General features: G+C 44.7%; 1 protein-coding gene across 8 annotated transcripts in view; it reads left to right on the forward strand.

Moving 5' to 3' along the window:
* The window catches only part of macf1a (microtubule actin crosslinking factor 1a), a 114847-nt gene that overhangs the window by 3534 nt on the left and 95602 nt on the right, over positions 1–15711 (forward strand). The window contains exon 1 of one of the 8 annotated variants that reach the window (XM_052072466.1): positions 2042–2942. The exons of 6 other annotated variants lie outside the window; for them this stretch is intronic. In XM_052072466.1, the coding sequence (XP_051928426.1) occupies positions 2849–2942 (94 nt within the window). In that variant the 5' untranslated portion in view covers positions 2042–2848. Of the gene's footprint in view, positions 1–2041; positions 2943–15214; positions 15567–15711 lie in introns of those variants that run through there. One more of the 8 variants, XM_052072468.1, reaches the window with a different exon arrangement.

Consider the following 15711-nt stretch of genomic DNA (forward strand, 5'->3'; position numbering starts at 1 on the left):
AAGCAATTTTCTTGAATTCCTTGTTATTTATTGGATTATGCCATGCGAGTTCGGAATTTCATCCTCGACAATGAGCGTCAATCTCATTTTTGTCACTGGTCACATCGTAGTGCTGGTTACTTTCAGGGGAAAGTTATGCCTGTGAACCCAAATAAATGCACACTTGCCTCATACTACGCAGACACAACAAACTGAGTTTAAAAAAAACAGAGAACAGTAAAAACTTTACAAATTGCATTCATTTTAAAAAGGGGAATGGGTAAACAATTTGCAATTTTGGTATTTCAGCAGGAAACTTGAAGTTGATGCACATATTTTGCTTTCGTGGGCCGCATGAAATGATGTGGCGGGCCAGATCTTGCCAGCGGGCCTGGAGTTTGACACATGCATAGTTGACTCAACACTTGAATTTTTAAAATTATTTCTTTTACCAGATTGTAAAAATTCTCTTTTTTTCTGGATAAGGGAGCAATTTCATATTGTTAGTTTCCAAAAGACCCATGTATTGGCTAACTGCACTCCAGTGGAGCAAATGAATGACACAAATTTGATTTTACGAAGTGCAGCTACCCTCAATCCGGAGCCTCCTGAACATGACCTAGCAGTCCCATGATGCAGAATTATCCCGACTAGTGGTCCTAACGTGTCAGGATTGTTGGGCTCACTCAAGCTTGAATCTCCGTTGTGTCTCCCTATTTGCATCTGGCCGTATCATGGATGATCGGGACGCATCTGCGCTGACCCCGATGCCCGTGAGGACAATGGCTGGAATGCGGACCAGGAATCCTTTAGCAGGCCACATGATTGACAGCTCAGATATTTACACGGAAACACAGCAAATTACCAGGACCCCGCACGTCGACGCCGGCTTGTCATTTAGGCGTCCTCCGTCCCGCCTGCAGCGTTTCTTTCTCAACAGGCAGCCTCTGTAGTCCCCTGTTGTCATGGTGACATGGTGTCCCTTTCCCTCCCCGCTCCGCCTGTTGCCATGGTGATGAAAGCATTGGTGGCGGGGGTGGACGAGGGTGACTATGGGTATTAAAAGGGGGCACAGAAAAGTGAATGAGTAGGGAAGGCGAAGAAGGATGTGGAGGAGTTAATGACTTTTTTTAAGGCAAAGTTGAGGAGAAAGATTGATGAAGTGAACCTTGGAAGGGAGGAAAGCTTGGATAAGAGTTGGGAGAAAGCCCTTGTGGGAGGTTTTGTCGTTGGGAATGTGGTACAGAAAGCAAGGTTTGGTTGACTCTTGTTGTCGTTTTACTCTGAAATACGTTAGGAATGCTCGTGAAGAGTTCACATTTTGTGGTTATGGTGGTTTGGGTGAATTTCTCTCCCTCTAGTTTGCATTTCGATCAGATCGTCTCTAACTCCTGCACATCAAACGATCAATCAGCTGCACTTTATGACAGATGGATGTGATTATGTCAGCGCCACCTACTGGCCAGCCGCGACTGACAAAAGACATTATGCTCATGTTGATCATAATGACAGTGACAGGTGTGTAAAAAAAAAAAAACTCAAGACAATCTACCTTTTGTTTTGTAATAAAACATACAACACCTTGTAAATGTAAGTTTAATTAAATCTAAATGGTTAATGAATGAATGCAATATTTTTTCCGCATCTCTGGCATAGTATATGACACACTTCTCAATGCACGGTGATGACAATGCGCCTTATGTATGATTCTTTACGTTAATTGCTTTTGGATTAATGACATAATCTCTGTGTTGTTCATTGTCGAAGCTGCTTTATGGAGATTATCCGATGCTGGTATAAAGGACAGGACAGAAAGCCATACAGTTCAGGAGGCAACGGAATAGCAAATAGGTCACTGAGTTAAATATAGCAGGATGCATATGGATTTATAGTTCAGTTCTGTCATTTAGGCTTTAGGTGGTGGTATATACCGTCTATTCAATTTGTAGCCTGGTGTTGCCTTTATTGTCAATCGGAATCACGAGATTCCTCAGAGCAACCTAGCCAAAGTTCTTAAATGTTCATCCATCCATCCATCCATCCTCCCTCCTATTGTTGTCTTGATGGACACGAAATACCGCTGTTAACCGTGTAGGGGGCACTACAGCTCCATATTTCCTCGGATCCTTTTTAGCAAGCCGGCTAGTTTGGCGTGCTAGTTAGACACATTTGGCCGGCGGGCTTTGAGATTCCTGCGGCGGCGTCAGCGCTTCCCGACGTGGCCGGCAGAGAGGGATGGAAGACACCTACGGCAAGCCGAGCCGAGTCCCAGCACGCAGTCGAAGAAAGAGACTCTCTCAAAGGCGGCCGGAGAATTCCGAGGTCGGCGTGTGAAGCAGCCATTTGCGGCCGGGAAGAAGCCCCAGGAAGCACAAGAGCGGCTCGCTGACGTACGCAGCCGGTGAGAGGAAGCGCGGGTCCGGATACAATTTGGCCCGATAAACCCCCCCTCTCCCCCCACCCATTTACCGGGTTGGAAACGGACACTCTCCCAGTTCGACGTGTCTTATTTGCGGCGTGTGGGCTGCAGCTGCGTCCCTTCAGCGTCCGAACAGCTGTCGCCGGTTTGATGGTGATATATTTCAGGAGGGACTCCTCGCTTCGGAGGGAGACTGTGCGCGTGTGTCGGCGCGCACCAACCAGCTCTCTGGTGATGGATAGATAACATTTATGTAACCTCCATTGTACATTTTCCACCCCCCCCCCCCCGAAGACTTTTTTTGTGCTTTTATTGACTATTTGACGGGATTATACCGGGCCGAATGCAACGAGCCCGCTCGTAATTCGGACGCCGAGGAGAGGGAGACGTTTTGCCAGCTAGTCAACCGGCGGTGCGGAGCCACTGCGGTAGTCCGACCCTCAAAGCACAATGGCTGGATTCATACCCGGCTTGCTACCGTCCAATCACTCCCAGGAGAAGCAGTTTGCCCAGGCCTACGAAGATGTCCTGGAACGATATAAAGGTAACATTATGGAAGGAGGAGACATGGGTTACTTAATTAGATAGATCTTCATTGAGCTTTGGGAGCAATTTTGCCTTGACGCACTACTTAGCTGTGTTCATCTTTTTGTCGTTTTGCAGTAGGGTGATTTCAAAGTTTTATACCTTGTTGAATAGTATAAATATGATTGAGTGTTTGTTTTAACGGAAATTGAAGTTTGAGTTTGGTGCTTTGGCCAAATGTAATGATTTTGATCATAATGCATATTTGATATTGGATCATACTGCTTACAGTTTTTCATGCAACTGAGGTGCTGTCAACACATTCTGTCAGTATCATTGCATGGCAGACAAGGAACAATCTGAGATTAGGAAAAAAGTTTGGTGCAATATAAAGACTTACGTAATTTGCACAGGCACTTGCACCCAATCTTAAATCTCAACAGAACTTGAGTTCCTTTGATGTTTTTGCAGAAACTGAAAACCAGGGCCTTTTTGAACTCTTTGTATTCTCGTTTCTGCTTTGGAAGTTTTCTCTCTTTCTTTCCCTAGCGGCAGTAACATTTAAAACAATGTGGTTGACAGACCTCCCGAAGATGCTTGAGTCATACGATTAAAAAACAGTCATTTTAAAAAAGTAGTCATAAAATTAAAATTTTCTCCCAAGTGAAGAAATGTTCATTCAAAGCAAAAGGAAAGGTACACAAAATAAACTTTTCATAATTTTTCAGAGACCGGGGTAGAGCCTCAGCAATACTCGCCTTTGCGTGACGAAATCAGTTAAGAAAAGCAGAGTCGAATTCATTTGAAACAGCGGTGGCCCGTCCTGTGGTGGAAAAGAAATACCCTTTTCATCTCTGCTGGACCCGATTATGTAATCCAACAAAGGAGAAGGAAAGTTGGCAAAAAAGTTCGGAGATTTGCCTCTCTGAACGCGATTTGGTGGGTTCAGCCATCTTGGAAATGGGAGTTGGCCCAGTGTGGCGTAGATGAATTAAGGAGTGAATCTCGATTGCATGAACTTAAAATGACAAAAATGGAGCTAACATGATAATGCTCACTTTGGCAGTATTGGTGGTGGGTATGAAATGAAATATGAATGCCAGAATATCATTTGACAGGGTCAATTCTTTGCTGAAGTGCCTAATGTGACCCATGGTCCACTCTTCAAGATGAAATGAGAATTTCGAAAAATCCATGGACTGAAGTTGCATGTTAGTGGTCATTCCAGCGCAAAAGAGATTTTTTTTCCCCCCTCATTGTGCATATTTTTGGATAAACAACCTCCCAGTACTGTCTAGCTCCGCTTTGGCTGACCTTTTCTTCCTTTTCTTAATCACTTGTGTACTTTTGGATCCACTGGAGGAAGCACTTTGACGGAGTCTCCCCCGCCCTGGTTAACATTCGTCACCTTGTGTTTGTGCTGTAAATATCAATGCCGCTGCCGTGCACACCAGGATAAACGTTCAGTGCTGAGAATTCCTTTTCGAGGGGGGCGGGCGCCTCTGCTTCAATTGACAGCCAGTAGGCTCGAGTCACATGTGTGATGAAATGCAACCAGGCGTTTGAATTGAGTATGCTAATGGAATAGAAGTCTTTGATGTTTTACACGTGTGTTTCTCTGACTTTTAGATTGCTGTTTGAGCACCCTGGCAACACTTTGCATGTCCTTTGGTGAACTTTTCTGTTCAAGAAAAGTATTTTATGGCAGTGAGGGGGTGGGAGCAGAATGTTTTTTCCATTAGTTTCATATCGTAAAGTTGCGATTCCCAAAGTGGATGTTACGGTGGCTTCAAGTTTTTAGAATCCAATACCGTTCAATTGTATTTGAGTTTTAGGCACAGTACATAATGGTACAGTGGCAAGTTTTTCAACCAAACATGAAGAAGCTTTTCGTTTAGCCATGTCATCATCGTAACTTTTCATCAATCAAAAAACAACCAATCCCCCCCAAATCCTTAATTGTGGTAATACCGGTACAGTAATTTGGTGATGACATGTTCTCTTCCTGCGCACTTTGAACTTGAACTCGTGCAAGCACCCTGATTTTACCCCTGTCAGAGTGAGTGTGTGTCAGCTGTTTGTGTGTCGGGACAAATGTGAACTTGGCTTGTGGAGCATGTGGCATGGCTCGAGCGAAACCAGAGGAGGGACATGGGATATGTCTTAAATCATTCACAGCAGTGTGTGTGTGCGTTGACGTGTGCTGCCGAGGCACAACAATGCCAGGATGTCTACAGTCATAGCGTCAGGGTCGCTGGTGGAAAAACACCGGGTGGGACACCAATCAAGCACATAACTGAGTCAGTGGAAAAGCAGGCCGTCACGTGATTTAAATTTTTTTTTACCCGTATTCACCCTGCCTTCATAAAAAAGAAAATCTCCTCTATAAATGGCATTTTTCCTTCTAGATCAAGTATATGTGTCAGTGTGTGTGTGTGTGTGTGTGTGTGCGTGTGTGTGCGCGTGCGCCCGCATGGAAGCTGCAGCGTCAGCCGGCTGAAATCCACCCAGAGAAACGGCGGAAGTTTGACAGGAAAGCCAATAGAAAAAAGAATTCCAATGCAGTACTGCTGATGCCCTTTATAAATGTGTCTGTGTGTGTGTGTGTAATTTTGTTTTTATTTGTTTTTCCCAGATTGTAGTGTGTGTGCATAACCAACATATATAAATGTGTCTATTAGTATCGGTGTCTGTGTATCCACGTGCTTGTCTTATCAAGTGTCTGCATGCGGTCTGTGTGTGTGTTTGTGTGTGCGTGTGTGTTTGTTGATGTTAGTATGTGGGGCCCAATGTGTAAATGGGTCATTTTGTGTGTCGTTGTTGGCATCTTCAATGTAGTTGGTTGGTTCCTCATCAGCTCTGATTGCGATCTCGATGATTTTTTTTTATTTTTTTTGTTAATCGCAGGAACGCTGACTTGTCCAATCCGGCGCCGAGTATGTGCGAGAGTGTAAGGCTTTGATTCTTTGTGTGTGTGTGTGTGTGTTTGGCTTGCAAATCGGCTGTATTACAATTCTCTCCCCACTGTCTATTTAACACCTCAGACTCATTGGTCCTTCCTTTGCACAGCCAGCGTTTGGCAGTCTGTGTGTATGCGTGTGTGTGTGTGTGTGCGCGCCGACCCTCTCTTGAAGTGAAAGTGGCAAATTGTGGACCCCCCCAACCCCCCTCTCTGACCATATGTGCTACTGGAAGCTACAGGAAAGACTTTGGTTAACAAATTTTCCTATGTGCATTCATAAGTTTTGATTGAGTAGAGCAGGGGTGCTCAAAGGCGAGGATCTTTTTCTACAATCTGAAGGAAGATTGGTCGACTTAAAAAAAAACACCAGTTGTTTTCTTGATTGTTACACTTAAATTGGAGGACACTCAAAGTAGCGACTTCTCTGCAACATCAGAATTCAAACAACCCGTTAGCCTCGCTAATTAGCTAACCTCAGTCGCGAGTCTGTCTTATTTGTGCACATGCTAAGTTGCTAACTCACGTAACTACAGCAAGCACTTCTTTCAAGATGGCGTCGTCATAATACATCAACCGTAACTTGAATTGCTCGAAGAGTGATAGGTGGCGCTCTCGCCAATGTGATATTCTTCCCCGAAAAATTGCCGTGCCGCCCTCACTGTCGGCCTGAAAGCAACATCTCACGCCTGCGCATTTTCCCTTTTTTACAGCCATCGCAGCAGACAAGACAAACGTCCGCTTTTTTGAGGAATTGTTGCGTTCTGCTTGTGTAGCAGGCCGGCGACGCTTGATAAAAATGGAATGCATGGCCAAGTAGTTTGTGGCGATGGCAGTCTTGTTCTGGAGTCGTGAGAGAGGACTTCCTGGATGAGCGCCAGAGAGATGTGGGAGTGTTCCTATTTTTCCACGTGGCCTACTTCTTTCCTTCACCTCGTCTCGCCGACTCCCCTCCACCACCGTGGCTCGGTCGTCACCCGCCATGTTTGCGACTCGACCGCGACCTCCCACCAACATGTGTGGTCGGCCTTTGGCAACAGGATTATGATAGAAACACTTGAGGGAATTTGTTGATGTTGTGAGATGGAGCCAAATGGGAATAGGTGATTTTAGCGTTTGTTTTCTTGGTGAATAATTCATGAATTCAGTGAAATCCAAGTGGCTTACAATTTTTGTGGGCAAAACAAATTGGGCGATCCTCTTAACTCATTCACTCCCAAAGACGTTTTTAAACGTCTTTTCAGACTTGTGACGAAAGCAATAAGAAGGAGTCCAAGTTGATATCAGACGCATGAAAACTGTTTGACCTATCCAGATTTCTTACATAACAAGCACCCAGCTGATTTTGTGTGTGCTGGTGGAGTGCAATCGACCAATGCGGCCCATTGTCCGCGTGACGCCTGATATTTGGCCGTGAAGATTTGTCAGTAGTTTGTTTTTGACTGCGCCGTTTCGACAGTTAGCACAGCACATACGCCGTCACGTTTCTTTTGTCCTGTGCGCTTCCTGATTTGTTGGCTATCGGACACATTTGCCGGGCGAAAAAGATAAGGAGGCCGTTTGGATGCCAGGGCATGCGTGAAGAAGAAAGTAGGTCAAGTTAGATGTCAGGATGGCAGATATGCGTGCATGTGTGTGTGTCACTGCGTGCGCGCTCGTATGTATGCATGCAGACTTGTCCTCTTAGCCTTCACTTTAGTCAATAACAAGACTCCAGAAGGAAACACAAGACAAAATACAACTGTGTGACCTCGACGTGCACACACAGCTGATTTAGCAACATGAGAATTGGTCCATATATTAGAAGCGTTCACTTTGAGATGGATATCGCAAAATAGCGACTTACTCCTTACGTTGCATCCAATCAGAGCGCGCGGGTGTTGTCATGTGACCAATACTGCCCACAGCCACTAGGGGCACGTAACTAGCATTATCATCCTGGATCTGTATTATTTTTTTTTTTGTGGTTATTTTGTCTCTGACATAATTCGGGTACAATTTCGGGAAGATGGGCGACTTCTGGATCAATTCTTACAAAATGGCGACAGGAGAAATGCGAACACTGGCGGCCATGATCGCGAGACTCGGGAGGGGACGCGGTGAGCGTTGACCTCGTGTGTGTGCGTGTGTGTGAGAGAGAGGGAGAGCGCGCAGCACACATGACTTTTCATCTGCTCCAATTCCTTCAGAGTAACATTCTCGCATGAATGCACACACTGCTGAGCCGTCCAGGTCACCAGGTACTCCAGTCAATATTGCAAAGCCACTGAAACCCGAGACATAATGCTATCGAACCATTTTTTGTTTCCATTTTAATCTACTAAGCAGTGTTAGTTCAAATTGGGGGTGAGGCTAGAGTCACTCCATCCCTCAGTATCTCAGAACTTAAGCGCATTTCTTCGCATCACCATTTCTTCAGCGCAATTGTGAGGCCGTTAGCTAGCTAGATTTAGCTACACCTAAAAACAACCAAAATCATGCATCTTTGTATTGTCTATTGGTTTGGCCACCTTAGAGTGCCTCGTTGTTGCCCCGGGGTGCAGAGTCGCAGCGAGATGGCGAAAGAGCTTATTTTTGGGTAATATTTGGGGTAATTTTTATTCAAAGACGAACCGGCAGAAAAAATTGTGGTTGCCCGTCAAACACGAAGGCAGCTTCGCTGAACACCAATTGAACTGAAATTTGGAAGACTCACAAAAAAAGGCTCAAGAAGCCTAAAAACACATCACTTGACTCTTGAAGAGATTAATCATCACCCCCCCTACTGGCAGAAGCGTGAAATACAATTATTATTGCAATACAATACAATACAATACAATACATGCTGATTTATATACAATAACTACTCTTTCGACGCCTGAACTTCATAGCTGCTCGCAACCTACATTACGATGATTATGCGCTTGCCTTCTCACATCCTTCGTTTCCACAGCGAGATGGAGAAACACTGGCCACGACTTGTCTTTTCTCCCGCCGGGCTCCATCGTTATTGGGTCACTAGTTGTTAAGCTGGAGCTACTTCTCTTAACAGGCTTTGTTCCTAATTGAGATGCACTATAATTATCATCCAGCAGGCATCCGCAGTGCACAATCACCCACAATGTGACTCAACCCGTGAACGCTGCAGTTGTTGCAGTCTTGCGCGACTGAATAATTCATCCTTTGCCTCATATGCCGTTCCCCTCGTGAGTATCATTTACGGCTGATGTATCGCTGTCTGTGATCCTACTTAAAGATATCATTGATTGTGTTATATTGTGTCTGGAAAAATGGACCCTGTAGGTCTCTGAGGAGCTTTTGACAATTACTATTAGAAGGTCCGAGACAACGAGGGAGCTTGAACTCAAAGTACGATGGATCACAAAATATGACCAACAGAGTACGCCCCAACCATCTAAAGTGAGCTTCTTGATGCCAAACGTCAATCAAAAGTACATTTGAATTAATTTAACATGAAATCGCTTTTGTACCTACTCATGCGGACTAATAAGATGCAAAACCAAATTTAGCATTGGGCTTTGACTGACAGCTGGACACCGAGATGAATCGATGACAACGGCGCCCCCCTGTGGATGAGTGAGTGACAGATCGATGGCGCACCCCTCCTCCCCTTCACTAACTAATAGTCACACATCAGTGTGTGTGTGTGTGTGTGTCCACCATCTGTCAAAGGACCCTTAAATAAGCACCCACCACTTAATTCCTAAAAAAACAACAACTCTATAACAATTAATGTGGCCATATTGACCATAATTAGTTCAAGATGCTAAACGCTATCATATGTTTTTGTTGATGCGACGGCGACCACGAACGATCATAAAAACAAATCCGAGGGGGGAGGGTCCAATTCAAGCCCCCCCTCCACACTAGCAGGTCCCTTCTGTCACCCTACTACCCCTCCACCCTCCGCTAATCCCGTCCTGTCATCGTCCCCCCCGTCTGTAGTTGCCATACTCTGTTGCTTACCCCTAAATCTGACCATGTAATCGCTCAATAGAATTCCAATGGGGTTGGTGTATGGTACCGGCAGTGTGGTTCCTAAAGGTGTAAAGTGGTCTTAAAAGAAGGGAGGGTGAAGATGAAGGACTGCTTTAATGGAAGGTGGGGCGCGGAGGGAGGGGGCAGGGGGGAGGGGGGAACACGAATGGTGACAGCTGAAGGTTCCAAGAGCGCTACTATGAAACCAAAGTGTTCCCTAAATGCGGGGAGACTACTCTTGAAAATAAAATGTTTATATCTGTGTAGATTTCTCAACCATCCAATTCATACGAATCAAGACAGCTTCTTGTTTGTAGAACCCCCCCCCCCAACCCCCTCTGTCAAAAATGACAGAGAAAGTTATGCTAGTAGCCTTGCATGATCTTGCATCATACTGGTTTTCTCTTTCCACCAACAACTTTTTTATGGGGGAGGGGGGCGCACACCACACATTTGATAACGTGTGTGCCTGATGTCGTGCTGCTGTATGACTGCACAAAAAGTTGGCTGAGTTTGGCAAAAAAAAAAATAATTCTTTTTTTTTTTTTTTCCCTCGACGCAAAGAAACACTTTCACTCGGACTGCGGCTGACTTGTGTGTACGTGTGTGTAGAACATTCCTGACATAACAAAATGATGGAGGGAGGGGTAGAGGTGTGTTTCGTCTGCAAGTTGTTAAAGCGGCAGGCGCAGACTCCTTCTGCTTCGCGTCGCCTCAACGTAATCCGGTTTGAACCTGAAATGTGCGAACCGCTCTGACCTAAAAGTCAAGTTTCGAGAGCTAAATAATTCATGCTTTCCGTCTAAAAATGTGGGGGATTGTGCGCAAGGCCCGCTGGTCTCCCTGGAGTTCTGCATCCGCTTCTCACTGAGGCCCAGTGTTCAAGAAGGGGCGGTTCTGCTTGATATGTTAACACGAGGCGTTACAGAGCCTTGTGATGGCCTCTGACATTTTTCCCCCCCCCTTCTGTAATATTTCAGATGTTTGTCACTCATGTAACTCCCAAGCAGCTGTTGATTTGTCACCTCTGGTTGGGAAAATTTCCAGCCAGTTGAATTTTTGCCTTTTCATTTGACACTTTCATTTGAATATCTTGCTTTGACCTACTTTTTGAACTTCCTGCCGTTTTGTCCTCGGGAGACCTGCAGCGGACAAAGATGCTTTCTTACCGGCGCTGAAATGGACAAAAAAAGTATTGGGACAATCAATCAACAAACGGTTCTCCCTGAATATCGATTGTTTCATCTCAAGATGGCTGTTGAAAACGTGCGTCTCATCTTTGTTGTCGGTTGAGATCCAGTGACTTTGTGAACGATTTTCTGTCGTGTTTCAACCATTCGCAGTCTTTTATACGTTTCTTCTTGTCGTGTGTAAGCACAAAAATCCGTAGATATTTCCTCTCGGATGGTCACGCTGTGTGCGCTGCAAAACAGCTGCGAGCGATTCAGCTGATTCTCGCTGCGGGACATTTCCAGATTCTTCTCGAACGTTATGTTCACGCTAGTTGGCTGTTCTCACATGACAGTCGTCTTGTTCTGAGCATTTGCCTCTTTGGCCAAAAGGTCTTCCATGAAACAAAAATGGAAGCTGTGCAAGTAGTTTGCGGAACAAAATATGAATCGGGCTCGCTGGCATTGTTGTTTTAATTCAAACCCGGAGACGGAATAACATGAGTAAACATTTCCGAGACTATAAAGCATTGATGTCATGGCATCACGCGTGGATCGTGGCACATGGCGACAATGCGAACAGGGTTGCTAGCGTTACCGTTTCCCCAGCAGAGACCGAATAAAATGACGATCCAAAGATTGAGAGGAATATTCATACTTTTTCCCTCAAGAAGGTTAAACTCAAGATCATTTTGGGGGGGGGGGTGCTAGCATCGCCTTGTGCTAAAAATGCTAACCATCAATAATAGTCAAAATGTGAACTAAAATAATGTAAAATACTAAAATTCAACTTTCTCATTGAGCGGGGTGTGCTTGCAAACGTAGCAGATTTGGGGTTTCATCAATGTTGGAGCCCTGTTGAAATGTTCCTGTCCCCATTTATTCATAAGTTTCAGTATTTCATATTTACTGTCTTTATGCTGTTTTATTTAAGCATTTGTTAAAGATATTAGTGCTGTGTAGTTAGTTGTTTTTCATGTTGAAAAAGCAAGAATGTGTTGATTCGATTCTATTATCAACTTTGTACTGGATCAGCATCTGCAAGGTACGTGCTGACTTGAGACAGGGCCTTTGGGCCGCCATTAATGTCACACCCTGACTTGGCAATTCTGTGATTTAGCCTAACACCACATAACTTACTGAACTCATTTTCTGCCTCATATCGATATTAATTTTGAATTCTGTATTTTCGAGCAGGCCATTTTTCCTTTCATGTGTTGACATCAATGGCAAAGTGGAACTGAGCTGGGGAAGGAGGTCTGGGTGGGTGTCAAACAAAGAGAGAATGGAGGAGGGCACCGAGTGGCGGCATTTGTGCGAGGCCGATGAATGAAATCTTTATCCCACGCGGAGGAGACGTGAATGTTTATCATCTGGTCTCCCCAAGCCCCGCTCTTTTCATCAGTGTTTGTTCTCTTTTTTTTCGGCTTTTTGTCTTGACTTGTCTGCCTTCCCTCTCAAATGAGCCCACTTCCGCTCGGAACGCTCGGCCTGGGATTCTCTTCAGTCGCCCCCTGCTGGAGGCAAACTTACCCCACAAAAAGGGCAAAAAGTTACCATAAGGACCCAAAAATATTGTATAAGAATCAATTTCAGAATTGATATATTTCTGTCACCTTTTGACATGATTCTCATGAGTAAAATTCAGGTCTGACTGAACCGTGTGCAATAATATCACCCAGTCCTTTTTCTTCCCTCTGTAGACGATTTCTATTAGCATAACACATTAGCCACTTGATCATCTCTAATTCTAGAATTTAAAATCCATGAACCCTAAATGCCGCCTCATCAGAATACTTAATTAATCCCCGAGGGGGAATTCAAAGATAATTATGTAAGACTTTCAGTATATGTTTCTGTCAAGAGGCGTTGAAATTTATCCCCCTTTGGTTCTGCTTCAAGCCGCAAACCAAACATCAGCTCTTTGCGAGTCTTAAAACAAGCGTTGAGGAACAACTGGACACTCCTGCCCCTCCCTTTTTGGAACGAAAATTTCCTGGTATTTGTCGGGGGGGGGGGGGGGGGGGGGAAGTCCGCATTGACTCCAAAAAGCAACTGATGGTGTCCTTGAATGTGTGACGTCCAGTTGTTGGCAATCTTGACGCGCACCTGTCATTCTGAAGTGTGGCGCAACATTTTTGCTCGTATCTCAAGATACAGAAATTGAAGTTTATCAGTTAACACTTCCATCACGAGATGCAACGTATTTGTCTTTTGTCAAAGATTTTACCAAAAATGTTTCAATTATGTGTTCACTGCCATGTCTGGCAATCGCAACAATCTGCCCCCCACAGTTTGCAGGTGGTACTGCAACTAATATTTGAGTGCATAAAACAGCCTTTGGACCTGCCACTTGTCCCCCCAGTCAGCTGCTGGGACGGGCGTGTCGGGGGTCTCCCAAACGAGCATATACATGTCATGCGTCCCGATGTTCGACAGTTGGTTACAGGGCGTGGACGCATTTCTCTCAACCGCGTCTTTGTGCTATTCAATCCCGATACGACAGGCCTGTCATGTGATTGATTTCCAATGACAAATGCATCTACATGCTTGGGATAGTTTGGATGCACATTAGCATAGAAGAAGAGGGAAGGCCGCAAGTAGCTTGTGCTTTGTGGCTGTTGCTAATTTTAGCTGAAGGGTGACGAGGCGCCTTGTTGTGACAATCACGGATGTGTCTATTCTCAGACGGGGAACTTCCCAAACCGCCAATTCATTGGGCTAAACCACCATGCGCATCCTGCCAACCCAAAAATAGATTTTCCCCATGCAAAGAACCCTCAAAATTGGTGAAATCCCAAGTTTGAAGTCTTTATCGCCTAATAGCATTAGCCGAATTAACTCGTAGACCAAAGGACATTCGCGCTTTGAGATCATTGCCCATGAACTCTCCGGTCAGGAGAGCGGCCATTTTCTTTGAAAGCGATTTGCTTTATTTTTGAATTGTCGTTGATTGTGCACATTCATCTGTCGAACCGATATCAGCTGTCGTATTGTCAATATTTTGTTGGTTTATTTTCTTTTTGTGTGTTGTCTTTTGTCACATGAGTTCATGCCAATCTCAATTCACGGAATGAACATCAGTCTGATGACTTGAAGTTTCTAAAAGACGACAAATCAAGATTTTTTTTTCTTCGCAGGTAAATAAACACTTCATGCCCACATCATATCTTTTGCGGACTAGGTCAACCTTATCCTGGCAGTGTTTTGCTTGTAGTGTCTACACCTCGGGGTCACTTTCCTGGCCCTTACCCAGCCCCCCGCCCCCCTTTTATAATCCTGAACTCTTGTTCTGTTGCCGTGGTGACCAGTCACACTACTGCCCTGTGTGTGTGTGTGTGTGCGCGTGTGCGCGTGTGTGTGTGTGTGTGTGTGTGTGTGTGTGTGTGTGTGTGTGTGTGGAGTGTGATTTTGGCATTGATGTGAGAGAAGAGGGTAGTGTTCAGCAGCGCTTGAAGTTTCAGTCTCTAAATTTGTGCCTTTCAACGAGTGTATGTGCATGTGCGTGTCTGTGTGTGTGTGTGCGTGCGTGTGTGTGAATATTCTATCTCAAGTTTCACTTTTTTTAAAAATATTTTTTTCTAATACAAATCATACAAATATAAATACAATTTATTAATCCTATGCGGGCACGAGAAATTGAATTTTATATCTGTAAAATTAAAAACAAAAATCCGTACTAGAAGCATATCTACCAAATTTTTACGGCGTGTTCGTACAGTAAATATCAGTTACTTGTACTCAGTCTTAAAAGTTGCATCGGCGCGTCCCTTGTACCTCCAATTTATTTACATTTCAAAAATCACAACAGTTATACACGTTGTATGCAATCGTTAATTTTCATTCAACAAAACCGCGATGTGTAAAAAGAGAATTATTTCGAACACTCAAGTTGAGTGTTATCTATTGCTCTTTTTTAAAAATGCACCTGTATTGTAAGCTTCGGACTCTTTTTTTATTGCCCCTGGTTTAGCTTGTGCACCGAATGAAGTGACCAGCGAGCTTCCAGATTATTGACATGTACGCCTACAGTGTTGTGGTTAATTATTCATCACCGAGCGGAGCATTTAAGGAAAAATGAATCACAGTGTATGTGTAATAGCTCATTGATAAAAGCTAATTTGTGTTGTAAGGTGTTCCAAAACAAGTGGGCGTGTGCGCTGTCACACACGTGACAGTCCATAACCTCCGACACACACACACACACACATACTGTCAGTATGTTACAATGCTAGGCTAGGTACACATGCGTTGTATGGCTATGACATCATCAGGCTGGTCAAAGTCCTGTTCCTCTATCCGGCTTAGAGCGGCAGACGCACACACGCACATACACGTAGCCGGTGGATAGCTGTCAAGACTTGACGGCTTATTGCGGACGTCTTCCCTTTGACAATGTGGATCTTTGGCGTCCCTCCTCTTCCTCGCACACCTTGTTGTCTCCACGTTGAATGCCTCTGACTGGCCCAGCGGTGGGGAGGGATGAGCGCGGCGGCGGCGTACAGACAGTTCCTCCAGGACTTGGAGGACAAACGAGGTAGACTCCTTTGGGATACCACCCGCATCCTAGTAGTATTGTTTTTCGGTTGTTTAACTTTTGAGCAGGTTTTGTGTTGCGAAATGAGGAAACTGAGCACGTTGCTCATCAAGCTATGAGGGTGAATCAGTGTCAACTGAGGGTT

The sequence above is a fragment of the Hippocampus zosterae genome, chromosome 7, assembly GCF_025434085.1.
Source record: "Hippocampus zosterae strain Florida chromosome 7, ASM2543408v3, whole genome shotgun sequence".
NCBI classification, from domain to species: Eukaryota; Metazoa; Chordata; class Actinopteri; order Syngnathiformes; family Syngnathidae; genus Hippocampus; species Hippocampus zosterae.